Source organism: Suricata suricatta, chromosome 8, assembly GCF_006229205.1.
Source record: "Suricata suricatta isolate VVHF042 chromosome 8, meerkat_22Aug2017_6uvM2_HiC, whole genome shotgun sequence".
NCBI classification, from domain to species: Eukaryota; Metazoa; Chordata; class Mammalia; order Carnivora; family Herpestidae; genus Suricata; species Suricata suricatta.
Genome location: NC_043707.1, coordinates 13,610,770 through 13,628,849, shown reverse-complemented (window position 1 = coordinate 13,628,849; position 18,080 = coordinate 13,610,770). Strand labels below are relative to the sequence as shown.

The following is an 18,080-nucleotide window of genomic DNA, read 5'->3' as shown; positions in this document are numbered from 1 at the left end:
GGGAAAAACTGCAAATTTACATAAACCGCTCTTTTCACTTGTGCTCAAAACCTCCTGGGGCGGGCGCGAGTCTCCGAGACTCAGGGGTTTATGTAGGGCGGCCAGAGCAGGGATTAGAAGACGGGGCGGCGCAGGGGCACAGCGAAGGCGACCGGCACCGGGCCCTTTAAGCACAGAGGGGTTAGTGTCACGCGCCCATCTCCGCCCTCCGCCTGATAATGCGTGTCCAACTTCTTCAAGGACTAAATTCCAGCAAGTCTCCTTAGCTGCTCTGAACTCCAGTAGTAGGAGGTACCACGACAACCACACCGGCTCCATCCGCTCACAGAACAATCTGGGGACTGCGGCGGTTCAACCGCTGCCCAAAGGCCTGGGCGGGGCGTCTAGCTTCTGGGCGCTGGTTGGTCATCCCTTGTCCCCGCCCCCTCGGCCCTGCACCGCCTCGTTATCCTTTGACCTCGATTTCAAGTCATGCGCTGGGCAGCGGTTGGTCGGGCTCTCCTTAAACATGGGTTCAAGCCACCCAATGAGGAGCGGGCTTCGCGGGGGCTGTCGGGAAAGGCGGCTGGCCTATATAAGCGGCCTGCGGGGCGTACCCTCGCGCTACGGTCGCTGTGCAGGGTTCTTTGGGCAGCTCGCGTGGAGAGCCGGCGGCCTATGTTCGCTTAGGACGATGGCGGAGGGAGATAATCGTAGCACCAACCTGCTGGTGAGTCGAGGGTCAGCCGAGCAGGGCCCCCGGACTTCGATGGGCTTAGCCAGGCGGCGCCGCGGCCTCGTTCCTATAAACCATAGCGGGCCCCGCCCTCTTCTCCCGGTTCCCAGGTGCAGACGCCCCCGCCTGGCCCTTGGGCCTTCTTGAGGTAGCTCCAGCGTGGCGGTCACTAGATGTGTCGACCCTTAACATCCCCTGGGGGAAGGTACGCGATGGGGTGAGGAGGGCGCGTGATCAGGCACCGCGAATAGGCGATGAATAGGAAGTGGGAGTAGGGGGGCTGAGATCAGCCTGGGGCAGAGCGCCGCGAGTGGCCTGTCGAGCGTTTTTGAGTCCTAGGCCCCCAGTCGTATCCGGGTTTCGCTCCTTTCCCCCCCCACCCAATACTTGGGCAGGGGTTGAGGGTCGAAGGGTTGCTGGCGAGAATTCACTAGAGCTGGCACAGCTTAAACTGCAAGGGGGCTGTGAGCTCACCGCGGGGAACTGGGACTAGGGGTCCAGCAGGATGGACAGTGGGAGGACCTGGCTTTCGTCTGGAGTTTCTGAGGGGTAGGGGGCGTCACAGGACGACCTTAGAATAAGTAGGGGTCCGAAGGAACTGCAGTGACGTTATTACAGGCGGACAAATTCAGTCTCACTACAAGTTTCACGGCATGATCTGGCAAAAAACGGGAGAAATCCTTGCGTTGTCTCCATTGCTTTCCCCCAAGGAAAGGCAGGCCACACACCACAGCCACAATGAATAGAGGAATCAGACAAGTTAGTCTTTGACGTTTGTTTTTCCAAGAGCCCAGCGCTAACGAATTAAATGACTTTGCAGGGCAGTTTTGAGTGTGCAAGATTTTCATTCTGCATTGGTTTTTAGAAGTGCGTGGCCTACTGCTTTAAATCCGCATGCTTCTCAATAGTTGGCATAGTTAGCCCCAGCCAGGTTCCATTTAAGAGGATTGATTGAAGCACAAAGAACTTGCCCAAATTCACACAGCATATTGAAACGACAGATCCTGCCTGGCTTGGAGCTTAACTGTTCTTTGCAGCAGAGCAGCGTAACTTAAGGAACAAGGCCTTTGGCTCTGCCTTTCCTAAATTCAGATCTCTTAACCCCTATGTATCCGATAGTCACAATACCATCCTTTTAGCTTGTTGGGAGGATTAATTAAAGCATAAGCATGTACAATGTTTAGAGTTTCTGGCACATAGTAATCTTCTGTTTAACTATGTTAAGCATGACGTATAAAGTCAGAAATGTTAAAAGTCACCTAAGTGACAGCCTGGCACAGAGAGCATCTTTATTAAGATTTGGCTGCATTTGCATATTTCCCTGTGAGAACATTTATTTATAAAGACGTGGGTTTCTTGTTTCAATCATTTTCCTGTACCAAAATCAGCTAAGGGCTTTTTACCACATTAGCTCATCCTAGAAGTTTACTTTGCAGAGAAATTTGAAGTCTGCAGATGACCTGGTAAGTGTAAGAAGCACTCTTTTTATTGAGATACATTGAGCGTAAGATGCCTCATGTAATTTAGTTTTACTTAATTGTGCAAATGATGCCAGCATCAAAATGATTCCATTACACAAGCTATTTTAAAAACTGAATATCGTTCAGGGAGAGGCTTTCCTAATAGATTTAGAAGTAAGGATATAAATCAACGAAATGACAAAACATCTATTCTAACCCCCTGGAAAATGAGCAAAGTTAACATGATCTAATTTTATATTTTGGGCGCTGCCATCTAGTGCATGACTTTGAGAAAGCTAGTTACCCATTTTGAGCCCACTTCGGGCTCACTGTTAAGTGGGTCCAATTATCCCCACCTTGAGGGGCTTTATAGGGATTATGTTACATTATTTATGAAAAGAGTAGCCCAGTGCTTGGACTTGGAAGTTGACTTTTGAATGATAGGTGGTTTGGGGTTTTTTTTGTTTGTTTTTCCCTCTTAATTAATTTCTGTCTTTGGTACCAAAACGGCAGAGTGTTTTAAAAACTGATTTAAGATAGTGATTTGGTTAAGAGCTGCTTTACATTCTTGGTGCCTTAAAACAATCTACGTCTCCAGGAAGCCGAGAAATGTCGAGCACCAAAATGATCACTTTCCACGTTGATCTTCTGCAGGCCGCCGAGACCGCGAGTCTGGAAGAGCAGCTTCAAGGATGGGGAGAAGTGATGCTGATGGCTGATAAAGTCCTGCGCTGGGAACGAGCCTGGTTTCCCCCTGCCATCGTGGGTGTGGTCTCCTTGGTGTTTCTGTAAGTGAGCTCTTCAGTTCCTGTGGATTCTACTTGTTATTAATAAGGGCTCAGGTAATACCCGGCCTCCATTTTTGAAAGTGCCTTAAGTCTTTTGTACTGTATAATCTGTAAAGAATGCCTTTTCTTAGAGCAGTCCTCCTACTTTTCAGAATTTGTAGCACTTACGTAAACTCGGTAACCTAATGCAGTAGAAGAAAAATCAGTGGCGCTTACCCTTTTGGGTCTTAGGTTCCTTTATACTCCTGAAAGGTATTGAGGATCCCACGGTGACACTCGCTCTAACCATTGCAGCTACGATGTCATTGTATTCTGAAGCTTCCTGGAAAACCACTTGTGAGAAACTTAGAAGGAAAAGGGTAGAGAACATCTTTGAGACCCAAAGAATTAAGTGAATAAATGTCTTCAGCTAGGAATAATAATGACTGTGCTTTTCTAACCTTCATTATTATTATTTTTTTAAACAGGACTATCTACTATCTGGACCCATCTGTTCTGTCTGGTGTCTCCTGTTTTGTTATGTTTTTGTGCTTGGCCGACTACCTTGTTCCCATTCTGGCTCCTAGAATTTTTGGCTCCAATAAATGGTAGGTGGCGTAATGACTTGGCAGTCTGATTCCTGTGAAGTTACTGAACCCGGTGGCTGTGATTACTATGCACAGAGAATTGTCTAACTGTCAGATACCTAGAGGTTAGGATTGTACTTTTACATGACGAATTTCTTAGCTGAATCAGATAGAAATGGATTTTCAGTATTTATAGTTCCATAATTCTTTTATGTTCTAGCATTTATTTTGGCTTTTTTTCTTTATAGACCTTTTTATTAAAGTGACATTTTTTGAGATAATATTTTATCAAACACTACAGAACTGATAATGAACTTTCTGTAGAAACTGTATGTTTATATTTTACATTCATTTCCTTGATATTTAAGATGGTATATTTTGCAAGCTATTTTTGAAAGAATATGGAAACAGTAACATAGATTTTTGTCCATTCAACTATTTATTGAATGTCTACTGTTACTTTAGGCACTGTTCTAAGTGCTGAGAAATATTTTGACTTTTAAGATTGATCCTGTGTTACAGGTTAATATTGAGGTAGTGTAGGGGTAGTTAGCTAAATGCATAGCAAGTGCTTCAGAACAGATTCATTCAAATATTCTAACTTCTCTGATCCAAGTAACAAACAGACCTAGATGGAATAGATTTTCTTTTTGTCCTTACTGCTGTTCTTCCTTGGTTGTTTATTTTAATTTGATTAGTAGTCTACATGTGCCTTTAGTTTTTTTGTTCAATTATAATAACATATTATAATAACAAATCATAAAATCTGTAAAAATAAGAATTTTAAATTAATATGCCTTCAGGATCCTTACGAATAAATTTGGACATTTTAGGGGAGTATGCGTAAATTATGGGATACTTCAGCATGTTTATTTAAAGATGTTTCCCCTCTAGCAGAATAGATTAGTGGTAGAAAATGTCCTTTGAATTGTTTTTCACATGTAGCAATGAATTGCTGCTGTTTTTGGGGCAAGTTTGTAACCATATAACAATTTAACAAAGGACATCAACCTCTGACCTTGACTTTATTAGTCAGATGACATTCTAATCCGCTAATTCAGAACTCTGGGAGAAAATTTTTCAGAAATGAACACTGACAGTTTCATACTGGTAATCAGTATGTGACTCAGTCCACAGCAGTTTTAGTTTTTGATCTTAATGGAGGAGGAAGAACACTGTTTCATAGCCACAATTCAGCCTTGACCATGGGCAGCATGTAAGGTCTAGTTGTTGACAGGAAGTCTCAGGGCTGATCAGGAGCCCTTCTGCGCTATCTGTCATTGCAGTTTTACAGGGACAAGAGCTAGAGGAGACAAAGGTACACATCTGCCCGGTGAAGGCTCTGCTTCATGATAGCAGCCATCATATCTGTGTATCAAAGACAGTACAAAGGCAGACTTTTAAAACAGAATCCAAAAAACAAAAAAGCGCTTTCTTGGAAGATCTTTTTGTATTTTCACTGCTATTTTATTTATATTTTCCCTTACTGAGAGTAAATATATAAAGAATTTGGATTTGTGCTGTTTGCTGCTGCCATGGCATCAAGCGTATGCCGCCCCGCTGAGGGCATTATGCTTGGAATGTAGTCGTGCCTCTCTTACTGGAGTGCTCAGATGCAGCTGTTGGGTGGAATCTTCCCGTCCTCCTCAGAATAGTGAGATCCCTGATGGGCTCCAGCCAAGGATTCATTAGAATCTGAACAATAATACAGGAGTAAAAACTCGGTCCTGTGCATACAAGGGTCTTCTCGGTTCAGAAACTTTGTCACGTTCATAAGAGAATGATGAATCGTTTTTTATTTAGACTTTCTTTAGGACATAGCTTTTTAAATTTGAGAGGATGATATATTTCTGTTTACTATAAAGATTTGCTTATAGTGAAGGGGAAAATTTTTTTGTAGGACCACTGAGCAACAACAAAGATTCCATGAAATTTGTAGCAATCTAGTAAAAACTCGACGCAGAGCTGTGGGCTGGTGGAAACGCCTCTTTACACTAAAGGAAGAAAAGCCTAAAATGGTACTCTTTTTCTGTTTTGACTTATTTAAGTAGAGCAAAAGTTTAAGACTGAGTCCATTTTTACTCACTGTAGCTTAATGATGGCCTTTTTGTTTTAATAGTTGTAGTTTGATATTTATTATTCATTGGTTTGACTCCTCCGAGTATGTTCATAAATGTTTATCTGTGTGAATTAGACTGAATTATTGAAAGTTAAAATTATATTTTGCATTTTATTTTGTACTCTAGCAGAGCAGAATTTTTCTTTTATACTTAAGTAAAAGACAAATACTTAAAAAAGCATTTATTCTCATCTCTTAGCTTCATATGAGGTTACTATGTGACTTATTAATGGTAGAAGTATAATTGATTTTAAACCAATTTATATATAGAATTACAGTAATTCTAGGAGGGAACGTGTGTAAATTCTACAAAGTAGATCTAATGGAATTTTCTATGGGTTTTATAATATATAAAACATAATGCACAAGCTATATGTAAAACATATAGACATGAAGTCTTTTAAGAAAAGTTGTAATAAATGCTGGATGATTTTTCTAAACTTTGAAACAGCATCATACAGTTAAGCTTCTGAGTGTGTTTCTAGGGGTTGATCACTTCCTGTTGTTTTCATTGTTAGTACTTCATGACCATGATCGTTTCTCTTGCTGCGGTCGCTTGGGTGGGACAGCAAGTCCACAACCTGCTGCTCACCTACCTGATCGGTAAGTCTGGGCGGAGAAGCCGTGCGCAGACTCTGGCTGCAGAGGTCTGAGCGGAACTTGGTAAACTAGTATCTGTGTGCTGGGCTTGTCAAGTTGAAGGTACAGATGGAGGAACTGCCAGTCTAGATAGAGAACTAAAACCCACGGCCTTCCTTTCTGGGAGTTTGTGGTCTTAGAGTAGGTGAAGACAAAACATAATAACCAAGGTAGAGAGTGGTGTTTGTGGAAGAGGTAAAAATAAGCAGTGTGTGTTATCTGAGGCCGGGGGGTGCGACGGCAGAAGTGTCGGGGAATAAATACCAAGGAAAGTAATGGAGTGTCTGACAGTTCGGGGAAACTAACTTCTATAAAATGTAATCATCTGTAGGAAGCTAATTAATGCCTCCTTAATTCTGTTTGTTTATTTTTAAGTGACTTTCTTACTGTTGCTTCCTGGATTAAACCAGCACGGAATCATTTTGAAGTACATTGGAATGGCCAAAAGGGAGATAAATAAGCTTCTCAAACAAAAAGAAAAGAAAAATGAATAATGCGTCTGCTTTATTCAGTGCAACGAATGGCATATATGTTGTCCTTGGGAACAGTTTCTGTGATGCTGTCTTGATTCTAAAATGTTAGAGAAGTAGCTCTTTGCTCTCCCTCTTTCTGCCCTTAGTAGATATTCAGACCTGCCAAGTAAGGCTTTATGCGTAGTGTCTTCACGTGAAGTGTAGCTGGATGCGGTCTCATCAGTTGGCCTTATATGGACAGTTCATTCCTGAATATGACTTGTTTTGATTTTTCTCACCCAGGTTAATTGAATTCTTGCTTTTAGGCAACTTCCTTTAAAGTACAGAGTGGTGAACTTCACCTTTTAGTATACTTGACTGTGACTTTGGATATTTGTTCCAGTTGATTTTTGCTGTAGCTAGATACAAGGGAGTGGTCTGTGGCTACAGGAAGCTGGTTCTACTGTCTGCTTCCACAGTCTGCTTTCACTGGCTGGCTCCACGAAGAGAGTTTACCGCTGCTGACGCAGGGACCGATTCAGATTCATTCCTCACGCTGTTTCTGTGCTGTGGGAGAAGAGTCCTGGAATGAAATGAAACCAGTTCCATGCCCTACTATGTGTTGGTTTCTACCTTGTGCAAAATTTAGCGATTTGTAAGAAACACTGATCCCTCCTCCCAAATGGGGAGCACGACAGGCTGAGGGCTCTCCTCTCCTTGCTCTTAGACTTCAAGTTAGTAGATCCTTAAAGGCTTTTTAACAGCAGGCTTCTAAAAGTTTGTGGTTAGGATTTTTTAGCATATTTTTAATTTCAGATTTTTCAGCTTACTGAAACTAAAGTATGTAATAGGTTAAGACTCAGGTCTATGACCTTCACTCCAACACCAGCCAATAAAGGACAAAAGTCTTCCTATCTGTAGTCAAGATTTCATTTCAGTAGAAAAGAAATCTTATCCTACTAAATTTTCAAAACCAGACAGCCTTTTAAAGATAAGCCTCAAGATTCTCACTTGAAGGTAGTTGCTGGCTGCTTTGGTCCCCTTAGGTTTGGCACACGAGGTAGTGATTATGCCAGCATCTGACTTTTTCCTAGGTATTTGTGTGAAGAATGCAGGGGCTGTTGGGAGAGCAGACTTTTGGCGACTGTAGGTGGCCTCTGGTCTACACAGATTTTGTAACTCCTTGGAAAGTGTCGTAGAATCAATCTCCTCCCTCTTGGTAGCTAGAAATTTAGAATAATTGAAAACTGTAAGAATGGACCTCTGAGGGCTGAAAATGTGACATTGGGAACAGTTCTTAAACTCTGATTACCTAGCTGTAATATAGTTTTGTGAATTTATTGCACTGATGCTGTAAAACCTGGACCTTGTGGTATATCTGTCCCTAAATAAGTGTTGTTTTCTCTCCCTTCAATATTACTGTAAACAGTGGCACCCATTGTAGCATATGTTTGATTTTTTTTTTTTTAATGTTCCATATGAAAACTACAAACTACCTTAATTTTTACATGTGTTTCCCATTGTAGATAAGCCTGTCTGGATTTTTTTGTGTATATGTGTTCTACTAATTAACTACTTTTGCAGTTTTAATCTTGTATTATTTCTTCTACTTGGTTTTGTGTAAAAGGGGAAAAATAAAAAAAGCTGGAATCCCTCCTTGTGTCTTACTTTCTTTACACCTTAGCCATTAAGGTGTTTACAGGATGTGTGAATCCACGTAATGAACTACCCTGGGTGATCATTACAAAGTGAAATAAGAGGTGTAAATTGATTCAGCAAACTTCAGGCACCACGTTAGATGGAAAAGGAGATCAATGGAAAGCCATGGCCAAGGGTGAAGTAGGAGAGGGCCAGGCTGGAAGAACAGGCAGGGAACAGTGCAGGCTGGAGAGAGGGTGCTTGCTCTGGTGACTTGTACTGCTGGACCCAGCGCAGACCTCGAGCATGACGTGCTAGCTTATTGGTGGATGACTTCTGTCTGCACTTTGAACTCTTAATAAAAACTTTAGGGGCACCCTAGTGGCTCAATCATTTAAGCATCTGACTCTTGATTTTGGCTGAGGTCATGATCTCGTGGTGGTGAGATCGAGCCCCATTCCATGGTGAGTGTGAAGCCTGCTTAGGATCTGCTCACTTTCCTGCCTCTGCCCCTCCCCCGCACCTGCTTTTTCACTGTCTCGCCCCAAAAATATATAAATTAAAAACATTTTTTAAATTGAGGGATGCCTGTCTGGCTCAGTAGAGAATGCAACTCTTGATCTTGGGGTGGTGAGTTTGAGCCCATTGGACATAGAGTTTACTTAAAAAGATTAAATTGGATGTTGGATCAGTGGGCCTCACTGTCTATACTTAGTGGGTCTTGGGAGCAGCTCTGGCCACAGCAAAAGCCCTTTTTTGACATTTGTCTTGGCACCATCTCCATTGGAGTTTCCAACACTGTAGAGTTCACAGGACACTGAGAGGAAGCTATTTGGATTTTGTTGTGTGAAGGGAGGGTGTCTGGCTGGCTCAGCTGGTAGAGCATGTGACTTGACCTCAGGGTTGTGACTTCAAGCCCCACATTGGGCATGGAGCCTACTTCAAGTGCCCTGTCTACAAAATAAAAAGCGGGGGGAGGTCTGAGTTTTTAGGAGAGTTGATTTTTACCAGCATTTTGTCTTCCACATGTTAACTTTTTTAAGTTTATTTAGTTTTGAAAGACAGATGGAGCACGAGAAGGGGAGGTGCAAAGAGAGAGGGAGACATGGACTCTGAAGCAGCCTCCAGGCTCTGAGCTGTCAGCACAAAGCCCATGGCGAGGCTTGAACCCAGGAACTGTGAGATCATGACCTGAGCCAGAGTCAGGCAGTTAACCGACTGAGCCACCCAGGCACCCCACATATTAACATTTTAACAATTCAGATCATGATCCTATTTGAAGACCTCTCGGCAAGCAGGTTCTGTCGGAGAACAAGAAGCTAGAGACAAAAGAATGTCCTGAAGGAAAGGGACGGAGTAGCAAGGAACTGAAAGCCGTTCCCTTCCCAGGGCGGAAAGCCGCAGGGACTGCTCATTCTCTCCAGGACCTCGTACAGTCGGCGGGCCAGGGATAAGAATGTTTGTGTGGTGCCAGATGTGCTCAGGACCCAGGATTCCATCCACTGCAGGTGCATGACCTGTCAAGATGCCAAATACTATGTTGTATGTGCTTGCTGTTATCAGACAAGGGCAAAAGAAGAGGCTTGAGCCGGGAGACCGGCGCTTCGGCTCCTGAAGGGTCGAAGCCCCCTGCTTCTTACCGTACCTTTGGCACTTGTTTTTTTCTCAGGTTCCAGTTTGCCTACAGCATATATTACAAGCTTGTGAGGCAATTTACACATGGTCCTCTGTTCTGTTGCCATTCCTCCACTTCATTTCTCAGTTTCAGCCCAGCCATTCTGAGGTTTCTATCTGTCTTTATGAGATTCCATTACTTCCTAGTTCTTGGAGGTGTTTTTTTTTTTTTTTTATGTTTTTTATTTATTTTTGAGAGACAGAGGCAGCGCGAGCAGGGGAGGGTCAGAGAGAGGGAGATACAGAATCTGAAGCAGGCTCCTAGGTCATTATCTTACATTTCTGAATTTGAGCCCCGTGTCAGGCTCTGTGCTGACAGGTCAGAGCATGGAGCCTGCTTCAGATTCAGCGTCTCCCTCTCTCTCTGCCCCTCCTCCAACTTGTGCTGTTTCTCACTCTAGAAAATAAACATTAAAAAAAACAAAATACATTGAGGGGTGCCTGGGTGGCTCAGTTGGTTAAGCGTCCAACTTCAGCTCAGGTCATGATCTCACAGTTGGTGGGTTCGAGCCCCGCGTCGGGCTCTGTGCTGACAGCTCAGAGCCTGGAGCCTGCTTCAGATTCAGTGTCTCTCTCTCTCTCTCTCTCTCTCTCTCTCTCTCTCTGCCACTCCCCAGCTTGCACTCTCATTCACTCTCTCTCTCTCTCTCTGAAATAAAAACATTAAAAAAATACATTGAGCATTTACTACACGTCAGACATTGTGCAAGCCCTTTGCCCCATCATCTCATCTGACCCTTGCAAAACTTTTAAGAGTTAAATATTATTATCTGCCCCCCCCCCATCCACCACCATCAACTATTTAGGTAAGGTTTAAAGAAAATAAGAGACTTATCAAAATTAGTTCTTGTCCGGATGCAGACCTGTAGGTAAAAACTACCGGCTCAGAATCCTGAGTATTTATTTTTGAAATGTTTGTGACTTTCTTCTAAACTGTGTATCCCAGAAGTTTCACAAAGAAACGTTTGGAGCTCCAGTAAGTAATTTCTAAGAATTAGGGAGCACCGACTTAAAAACAGATTTTTCACTGTTTTGAAAAAATAATCTATACACAGGTTTGAAAAACCACAGCAGTACATGGAGGAAAGGAAATCTTCCATCCCAGTTCCTTAGGCTCTCGTCAGAAGCCAGTATCGATTTGCGTGGGTCCTTTCAGAAACATTGTAAATACGCAAATATAAAAGTATATTCTAAATGGTGAACAGTTCTTACAACAAAAATTAGCAAATATTTCCGTCCTTTTCAGTTTTTCATTTTTACAGAGTTGGTGCCCCAAAGATGTTAACTTCGATTTCTTTCCCCACCTCCCTGGCCTCACCTGGAGATGTCGATTCTATCGATTCTCTGCTTCTCATCCCTGAAGAGGCTCCGCCCCTTCACCCGCCTTCTTCCGGTAGGCAATAAGAAGTTTTTTTTGGCCTTCCTTTGAAAGTCTCGCGATAGGCCGTCCGCTTCCCATAACTCCGTGCGCTCGCCCCTCCCGTCCCTTTTCCGCCATCTTTCTGTGCCGGTGAGTACCTCACTCTGAAAGATCCAACACCATCCGTTGGCTATCCGCGCCATCCTGCCGTCTGAGCCTCAACTTCGGTGCTCGTTTATGGTGCCAGGGCCTTCTTGGGCGGAGGAAGCTGCCCTTGCGAGGGTTTGGGCACGAGTAGAGTCATGCTACTCCGCCCCACGCTCTGCGTTTTGGGGAGCCCGGTGTGTGGAGCGCAGGCCGCAGCACTGGCGGGAACAGAGCTACCAGCCGCTCGGAGAGGCAGTGCACCCAGCGTAGTCGGCGGCTCCAGGACCTCCCCTTAGTGGCTGAGGTAGCGCCGTGGCTCCGGGCGGCGGGAAGCGTCGGGGACGGTGGCCGACGAGGGTCGTGCTGGCTTCCCATTCCTGCCGCCGCGCTGGAAGCTTAGGAGGCTTGAGGCCACTCAGCAAGGGAAGAACTGTGTTCTCCCTGGGATGGCAGTTTGCTGGTAGCTAGCCTAGCTCTTTTGGGCTCCAGAATTTCCCTTGACACTTTGTGGAACTCGAGGAAGCAGGTTGAATGCCTACTGTTGGAGTCCGAGGCAGGCTTTGGGCTCCGCCCTCAGTTTTCACAACATTGCTAGAGTATGTTGCAGTTGGTGCCCGTACAGATTCGTGTCTAGTGCACGTAAAATGACCTACTTGCCCCTGTGGTACGGTTGCTGTCGGGGTACACGCACCGACGTTTTTAGTTCATGAGTGTACGTGAAAGCATAGTTGTATGTTCTGGATATTAGGACGAGGCTGACGTCGAATTCGTTGGGTACAGGGCACTGTTAATAGTACAGACGCTCCTGGATTTCAGAAGTTCGGAAAACGTGCCTGGTGATTCGCAGGTCCCATTCTCGGTAGCCGACATTACGCTGGGGAACCTGCCTGCTTAGAGCTAGGGCAGTTTAAGGATAGAGGCAGAAGGAAAAGGGTGTGTTGGCAGGGGAATGATGGGGTGCCTTTTGATGTTGAGGATGCCGCTGACATGCCTGCTTTTCTTTTTCTGAACAGCCACAATGGTGCGCATGAACGTCCTGGCAGACGCGCTCAAGAGCATTAACAATGCCGAAAAGAGAGGCAAACGCCAGGTTCTTATCAGGCCATGCTCCAAAGTCATCGTCCGATTTCTGACTGTGATGATGAAGCATGGTAAGTGTGTCTTCTGTTTTCACGGGAGGATACTGAAGAAATACGTTGTGTAGACAGTAACTGTTCAGGACAGGGCTGGGAGGATGGGGGAGCCAGGCGTCATTTATACTTGGAAACTTCTGCAGTGGAGTCGGGCTGTGGATGGCCAGTTGGGACAGATAAGCTATTCGGGAAGCACTAAGGACTTTTGAAGGGAGGACGTTTGGGACTGTTTTCTCTGTTAGTAGTTTGGGAACCTTTCTGGTTGTTGTTCTGCTGCACAGGTTGTTGAACGTATCCTGAGCTTTTCCAAGAATTTGGGGTGAAAAGGAAAACTGTTGCAGTTCTTGGGCACAAAGTAGCTTTGTGGGAGAAAAAGGGGAAACTAATCCCGTTTGAATTGCTGGGTGGGTTTTGGGGTGTTGACCCCTAAATTTAAAATACTAGGCTGAAAGATTTTTGATTTAGAGCAGCGGTCATTTGCCTAACCCATGTAGAGAAGCATCACTTGAGGTGAGGCAGAGACAGTAGGCAGACAGTGGGAGTACTAGAGCATCCGTATTTAAGGCTGTTAAGTTGACGACCACTGTTCGCAGGTTACATTGGCGAATTTGAAATCATCGATGATCACAGAGCTGGGAAGATTGTTGTGAACCTCACGGGCAGGTTAAACAAGGTAAGAGTTGATTATCTTCCACATAGAACTTCAAGAATTAGCAAACAGGGGGTCGAACATGTTGTAATTGACATTGTAAAAAAAACAACAACTGAATTAGTGGTGTGATTGATTGCTCTACCTAGTTGTTAAAAAAAATTTAAGAATTGATTGAAATCATTTTAATATCACATTTTGATTGATTTTTTTTCTCCAGGATTGTATCTGCTCTTTTATATCACATTTTGATTGATTTTTTTTCCCTCCAGGATTGTATTTGCTCTAGAAATGTTAGTTGACCTACTGTTTGTGATTTATGGGCTGTTTGTCGAAGGGTGCCACAGGGTGGGGTGAAACGAACACCTGATGGTCCAGGTGTTTGAATATTGGATGGTACGCTGCCCACCCACTGGCTTGAACTTGTGCCCAGGAAGGTCTAATCCTATCTGTAAATAATTTCCTTCTTCCTCTCTTGGTGTTAATGGTTTTTTTTTTTTTTTGAAAAAGAATTGTGTTCTTTAACAATATTAATACCTACATTTTTACTGGTGTGGGCTGTATGGGTGTCTGAGTTTTGTGCTCCCTTTTCAGTTTATCTTGTCAGCATAACTTGTTGGATATATTTGATCTGTTGTGGTGTAACTCATTGCATGTATTAAGGGGCAGGTATCTTTCACAAGTTAGGGTCCCTGAATTGCTACCTTACTTTTTGTGTTCAGGCTTCTAGCTTTCAGATTTGCCAGGGGCCTGACATCTTGTGGTCCAACACAGATGAGGGGAAAACAGGCCCAGAAATGAGTCATTAGTGGCAGGGACCAGATTGATTGGTAAGGCCATTCCCTCGTCCAACAATCTGTTTTATAAAGTTGCTTCCCTGTATAGTGAACTTGTTTCATGTGTGGATACCTACCTAATGTTAGATGAAAGCTATTGGATGTGAAGCCTTCGTGAGAGATTAGAAGAGTTTTCAAGTTAATTTTGAGACTTGTTTTGTTTTAGTTGTTAGCCATTAGACTCCAACCCCAAAGAATTTGGATTCACTGCTCAGTTGGGTCAGTCTGACCCTCCCTCACAGTGTTCTTGAAGTAGAAGAGGGTGTTGTCCTAATACTAGGAGATAGGAAGTTGAGTTACGCTCAAGGTCTCCCAACCAGTTGGTAGCCAGTGGCAGAGCTGCCTCCAGAATGTAGTTCATAGTACATTTTAAAACGGTCCCACAGAAGAGCTTGATGATGTTTTTAAAGACTCTTAAGAGAAATGCTGTGCACCAAATTCCTCTTGAATATTCACTGTATGTAAAACTTGATAAATCAGTCTGAGCAGAGTATTTCCCCCGTGGAACTCCTTTGTGGCATACATGTTCTGTGATAGCTTGAAAAATGGTGGCTAAGGTAGTTGAAACCCAGGCTAAGCTTTCTGACCTTGGTGGGGCAAAACAAACTTCAGTTTTCAGTTTCTCCGAACTGCAGTGTTCCTCCTTGTAGGACACTGTTGCTCAGTCCTTCATGAAAGAGATGGCTGTATCCTTATGGTAGAAGTTTAATGGGGCTGAGAAGTAAGGTAGTGTTTAGGAATTAGATTAAAATTTTGGTTTTGGTCACATCCTAAGATTTGTCTGGCTTGGGAGAGGCTTAATCCTATTAGCCAAATGAGATTTTGCTGCTTTGATAAATAGCCTGGGTATGTGGTGGAGTGGAGGCCTCAGAAAAGTCTCGCATTATAGCTTGCTTGGAGAAAGAACTAGTGGACCCTTTTCCTGTGTCTGGTATTCCTAGTTTCCATTGTGGGATTGGTCTTGACCCAGTAGGTGATAGATCTTGATAGAAAGGAAAACCTGGAAACCTGAGTGGGTCTCCTAGCTCAGGGCATTTGGGCCTGAGAGGCCCATTTTCAGTTTCTTTGGGTTCAGATCTGTCTGTGGAAGTGTAACAGGTCTAAAGATTTGATTAAGTTCTAACCTCCTAGTTTCCTTTAGCTTCCTGTTAGGCACTTTGGAGTCTTCGACGACCTGTGTGGGTGTGCCTGCTCTCTCGGTCCTCTGGAGCTCACCTTTTCATAGAACTGATCCCGAGTGTTCCCACATGGTCCTCTCTGGTGTATAAATAGGAACCTTTCTGCACTGATCCTTGTAAGTGTGTTAGCGATTTGTAGGGTAGAGAGATGAAGGGGGCTCATGTAGCTCTAAGGGATTTTGATCTCCTCAGGTTTTACTTTCTTTTTAAAAAAATTCTTCAGTTTTTATTTATTTTAGAGAGAGAGGGGGACAGCATGAACAGGGGAGGGTCAGAGAGAGAGGGAGACACAGAATCTGAAGACCAGCTCCAGGCTCTGGGCTAGCTGTCAGCACAGAGCCTGATGCGGGGCTCAAACCCACAAACTTTGAGATCATGACCTGAGCCGAAGTCATACACTTAACCGACTGAGCCACCCAGGCGCCCCAGGTTTTACTCTCTAAACCCAGTCGGGAGCTTGAATGAGTGTACAGTAAGCACAGTTTGCTAGTGGATGTTGAAACATTTTGTGTTTTAGTATTTGCATGTATTTGAATAATGAAGGGTTTAGTGCTCTTGGCGAGCTCTCCCTCTGCAAGGTGATTGTTGCTGTGTCCCCGTAGCAAACAGGGCAGGTAACTAAGAACTCTGCTCTCCCCACTTTCCATTTGTTTTGCTAGTAAGTTGATTGTAAATGTATCTTGGTAGTTCATTGACATGGAACAGCAGTTCTTAGATTTTACTTTTGTGTCTGGAATTTTTTTTTGAAGTTCTAATACTTTGCACTTTTAGTTTATAGGTGAAGAATTTGTGACCGTACATGTTCATTTCAGCCTTACTATGTGAAAGAAAGTTTTAAGTACAATTTTGTTGAAGGCTTGGTCTCTTACCTCTTATCTCTTTAAAATCTGGTCACTTATCTGGGGACAGTTCTCTAGCTCACAGAGATGTATGCTGTTGATCTGATCTTGCCATATATTGCTTTGTGTTCTGCCTCTTCTATTGTCTTTTTGAGTAACCTTTTCCAGGCAAAGTCTTAATTCAGTAAATTTTTCAAATGACACTGATATTTAAGATAGCACAGAATAGTTACTTATTAAATGCTGAGTTGGTTGGTTTATGTAACTATGTAGATATAAATGCCATTTGGGTTAATTTTTTTCTGGTATTGGTGTGATGTGAACAGTGTTTTCTGTTAACGCTCTTACAGTGTGGAGTGATCAGCCCCAGGTTTGATGTACAACTCAAAGATTTGGAAAAATGGCAGAATAACCTGCTCCCGTCCCGTCAGTTTGGGTGAGTCAATATTTTTCATTTAAAAGAAATAAATGCTAAGGATTGCTGTGATGCTGTTCAACTAGAGTGTAGGTTTTTTTTGTTTCTGTTTTGTTTTTTGTAGTAATTGTCTCCACTGGATTAGCTCTCAGGTGGTATATTTTGTGTGCTAGGTGACAGCAGATTTCTGCCCGCCGTAATCTCTGCTTGTTTGACTCAGTGCAAATAGTTCATAGTACATGTTAATTGTGATCCTGTTCTGTCTAGAATCCTGGCTAGAATCACTTTCTGAGCCCTAGGCCTCCCAGGAAACTCCCATTTCTTTATCTTTTGTAAGAGATGGAGTTGAAATCCTTGCTTTCTGCTCTAAAGCTGTGAGACCTTGCATAACTCCTAGCCTTGCTTTCTTCATCTGTAAAAATTATAATCTTTCTCTTCAATTACATTATCAACTAATTTAATTCTGGCAAAATAGTTTTAGGCTCGGACATGACACAGTAAGTGCTTAGCTGTTTGTGGTTAAGAATGTAAGGCCCCCCCCCCCAGTCATATGTTTGATGATGTAGTTGGATTTATGCCCACTTCATGGTTATTCTGTTACAGGTATAGTGTAATGAATTATTTCTGATTATAATTGTACTGATTTTAATGCCTCACAATTTACCTTGATCCCCATAGTCATCCTTGAGGTAGCCAGGCCAAGTAGGATTTCCATTGTCCAAATGACTATCTTTACAATAGCTTGCCTATGATCACATAGGAAACAATTGGCAGAAACAATTCAGTCAAGTCTGTGTCAACGCTTTATTGCTTTAAACTGTCTCCACCTGAGAAGAGAAAGTGACAGTTTGAAATTAAAGGAGTTCAGTTTTTGTTTGCAGTTAAGCTTGTTTCTTGGTGTTTGCTGAGGCTGTATGAGTGTTGTGTAGCTGAAGTCTTTGGGTCTTCTGGTTCCAGGAGCCATGCTTGCACTGTTGGTCCGAGTAGGCAGCGTTAGTCTCCGTGCCCTGTTACGGAAAGGCGTCTTAAGTACTGATGAATGTTGGTCTTTTTCTGTACCACAAAGCAGCTCTATGTTGAACTATTTTTAGGAAAAACTCACCAACATTTTTTTTTTTTAACTCTCCATAGTTTCATTGTACTGACAACCTCAGCTGGCATCATGGACCATGAAGAAGCAAGACGAAAACACACAGGAGGGAAAATCCTGGGATTCTTTTTCTAGGGATGTAATATGTTCATACAAATAAAATGCCTCACTGGACTCTGGTGCTTCCCTCAGTCGTTTTGAACCTGACAGCAGAGTAGCAAAAGCGTCACTGTACAGCTTTTCTTAATTGGGGAATGTGGTTTCCCTGAAGTGAACAAGAAAGTCTTGCCTTGTGATAACTCACACCGTCATGTTCATGGCTCACCAGAGGAGGTTGTGTCTAGCCCTGGATCGCTGACTCTGGGTTGGGGTCCAGGTGGTG

General features: G+C 43.4%; 1 protein-coding gene across 3 annotated transcripts; it reads left to right on the top strand.

Moving 5' to 3' along the window:
* The first annotated feature begins 577 nt into the window (after positions 1 to 577).
* Positions 578 to 17,873, top strand: LOC115298307 (40S ribosomal protein S15a). 3 transcript variants are annotated; one of them, XM_029946940.1, is made up of 9 exons: positions 609 to 709; positions 2,830 to 2,963; positions 3,431 to 3,550; positions 5,430 to 5,547; positions 6,167 to 6,251; positions 12,572 to 12,709; positions 13,285 to 13,364; positions 16,544 to 16,629; positions 17,740 to 17,873. In XM_029946940.1, exons 1-9 carry the CDS (start codon positions 674 to 676, stop codon positions 17,831 to 17,833), a joined length of 891 nt encoding a protein of 296 aa, XP_029802800.1. In that variant the 5' UTR covers positions 609 to 673; the 3' UTR covers positions 17,834 to 17,873. The 3 variants fall into 3 exon arrangements, with proteins under 3 accessions (XP_029802801.1, XP_029802800.1, XP_029802802.1); XM_029946941.1 differs by lacking the exons at positions 12,572 to 12,709; positions 13,285 to 13,364; positions 16,544 to 16,629; positions 17,740 to 17,873 and adding an exon at positions 6,663 to 7,656 and having other exon boundaries at positions 578 to 709; XM_029946942.1 differs by lacking the exons at positions 609 to 709; positions 2,830 to 2,963; positions 3,431 to 3,550; positions 5,430 to 5,547; positions 6,167 to 6,251 and adding an exon at positions 7,652 to 7,656.
* The last annotated feature ends 207 nt before the right edge of the window (positions 17,874 to 18,080 follow it).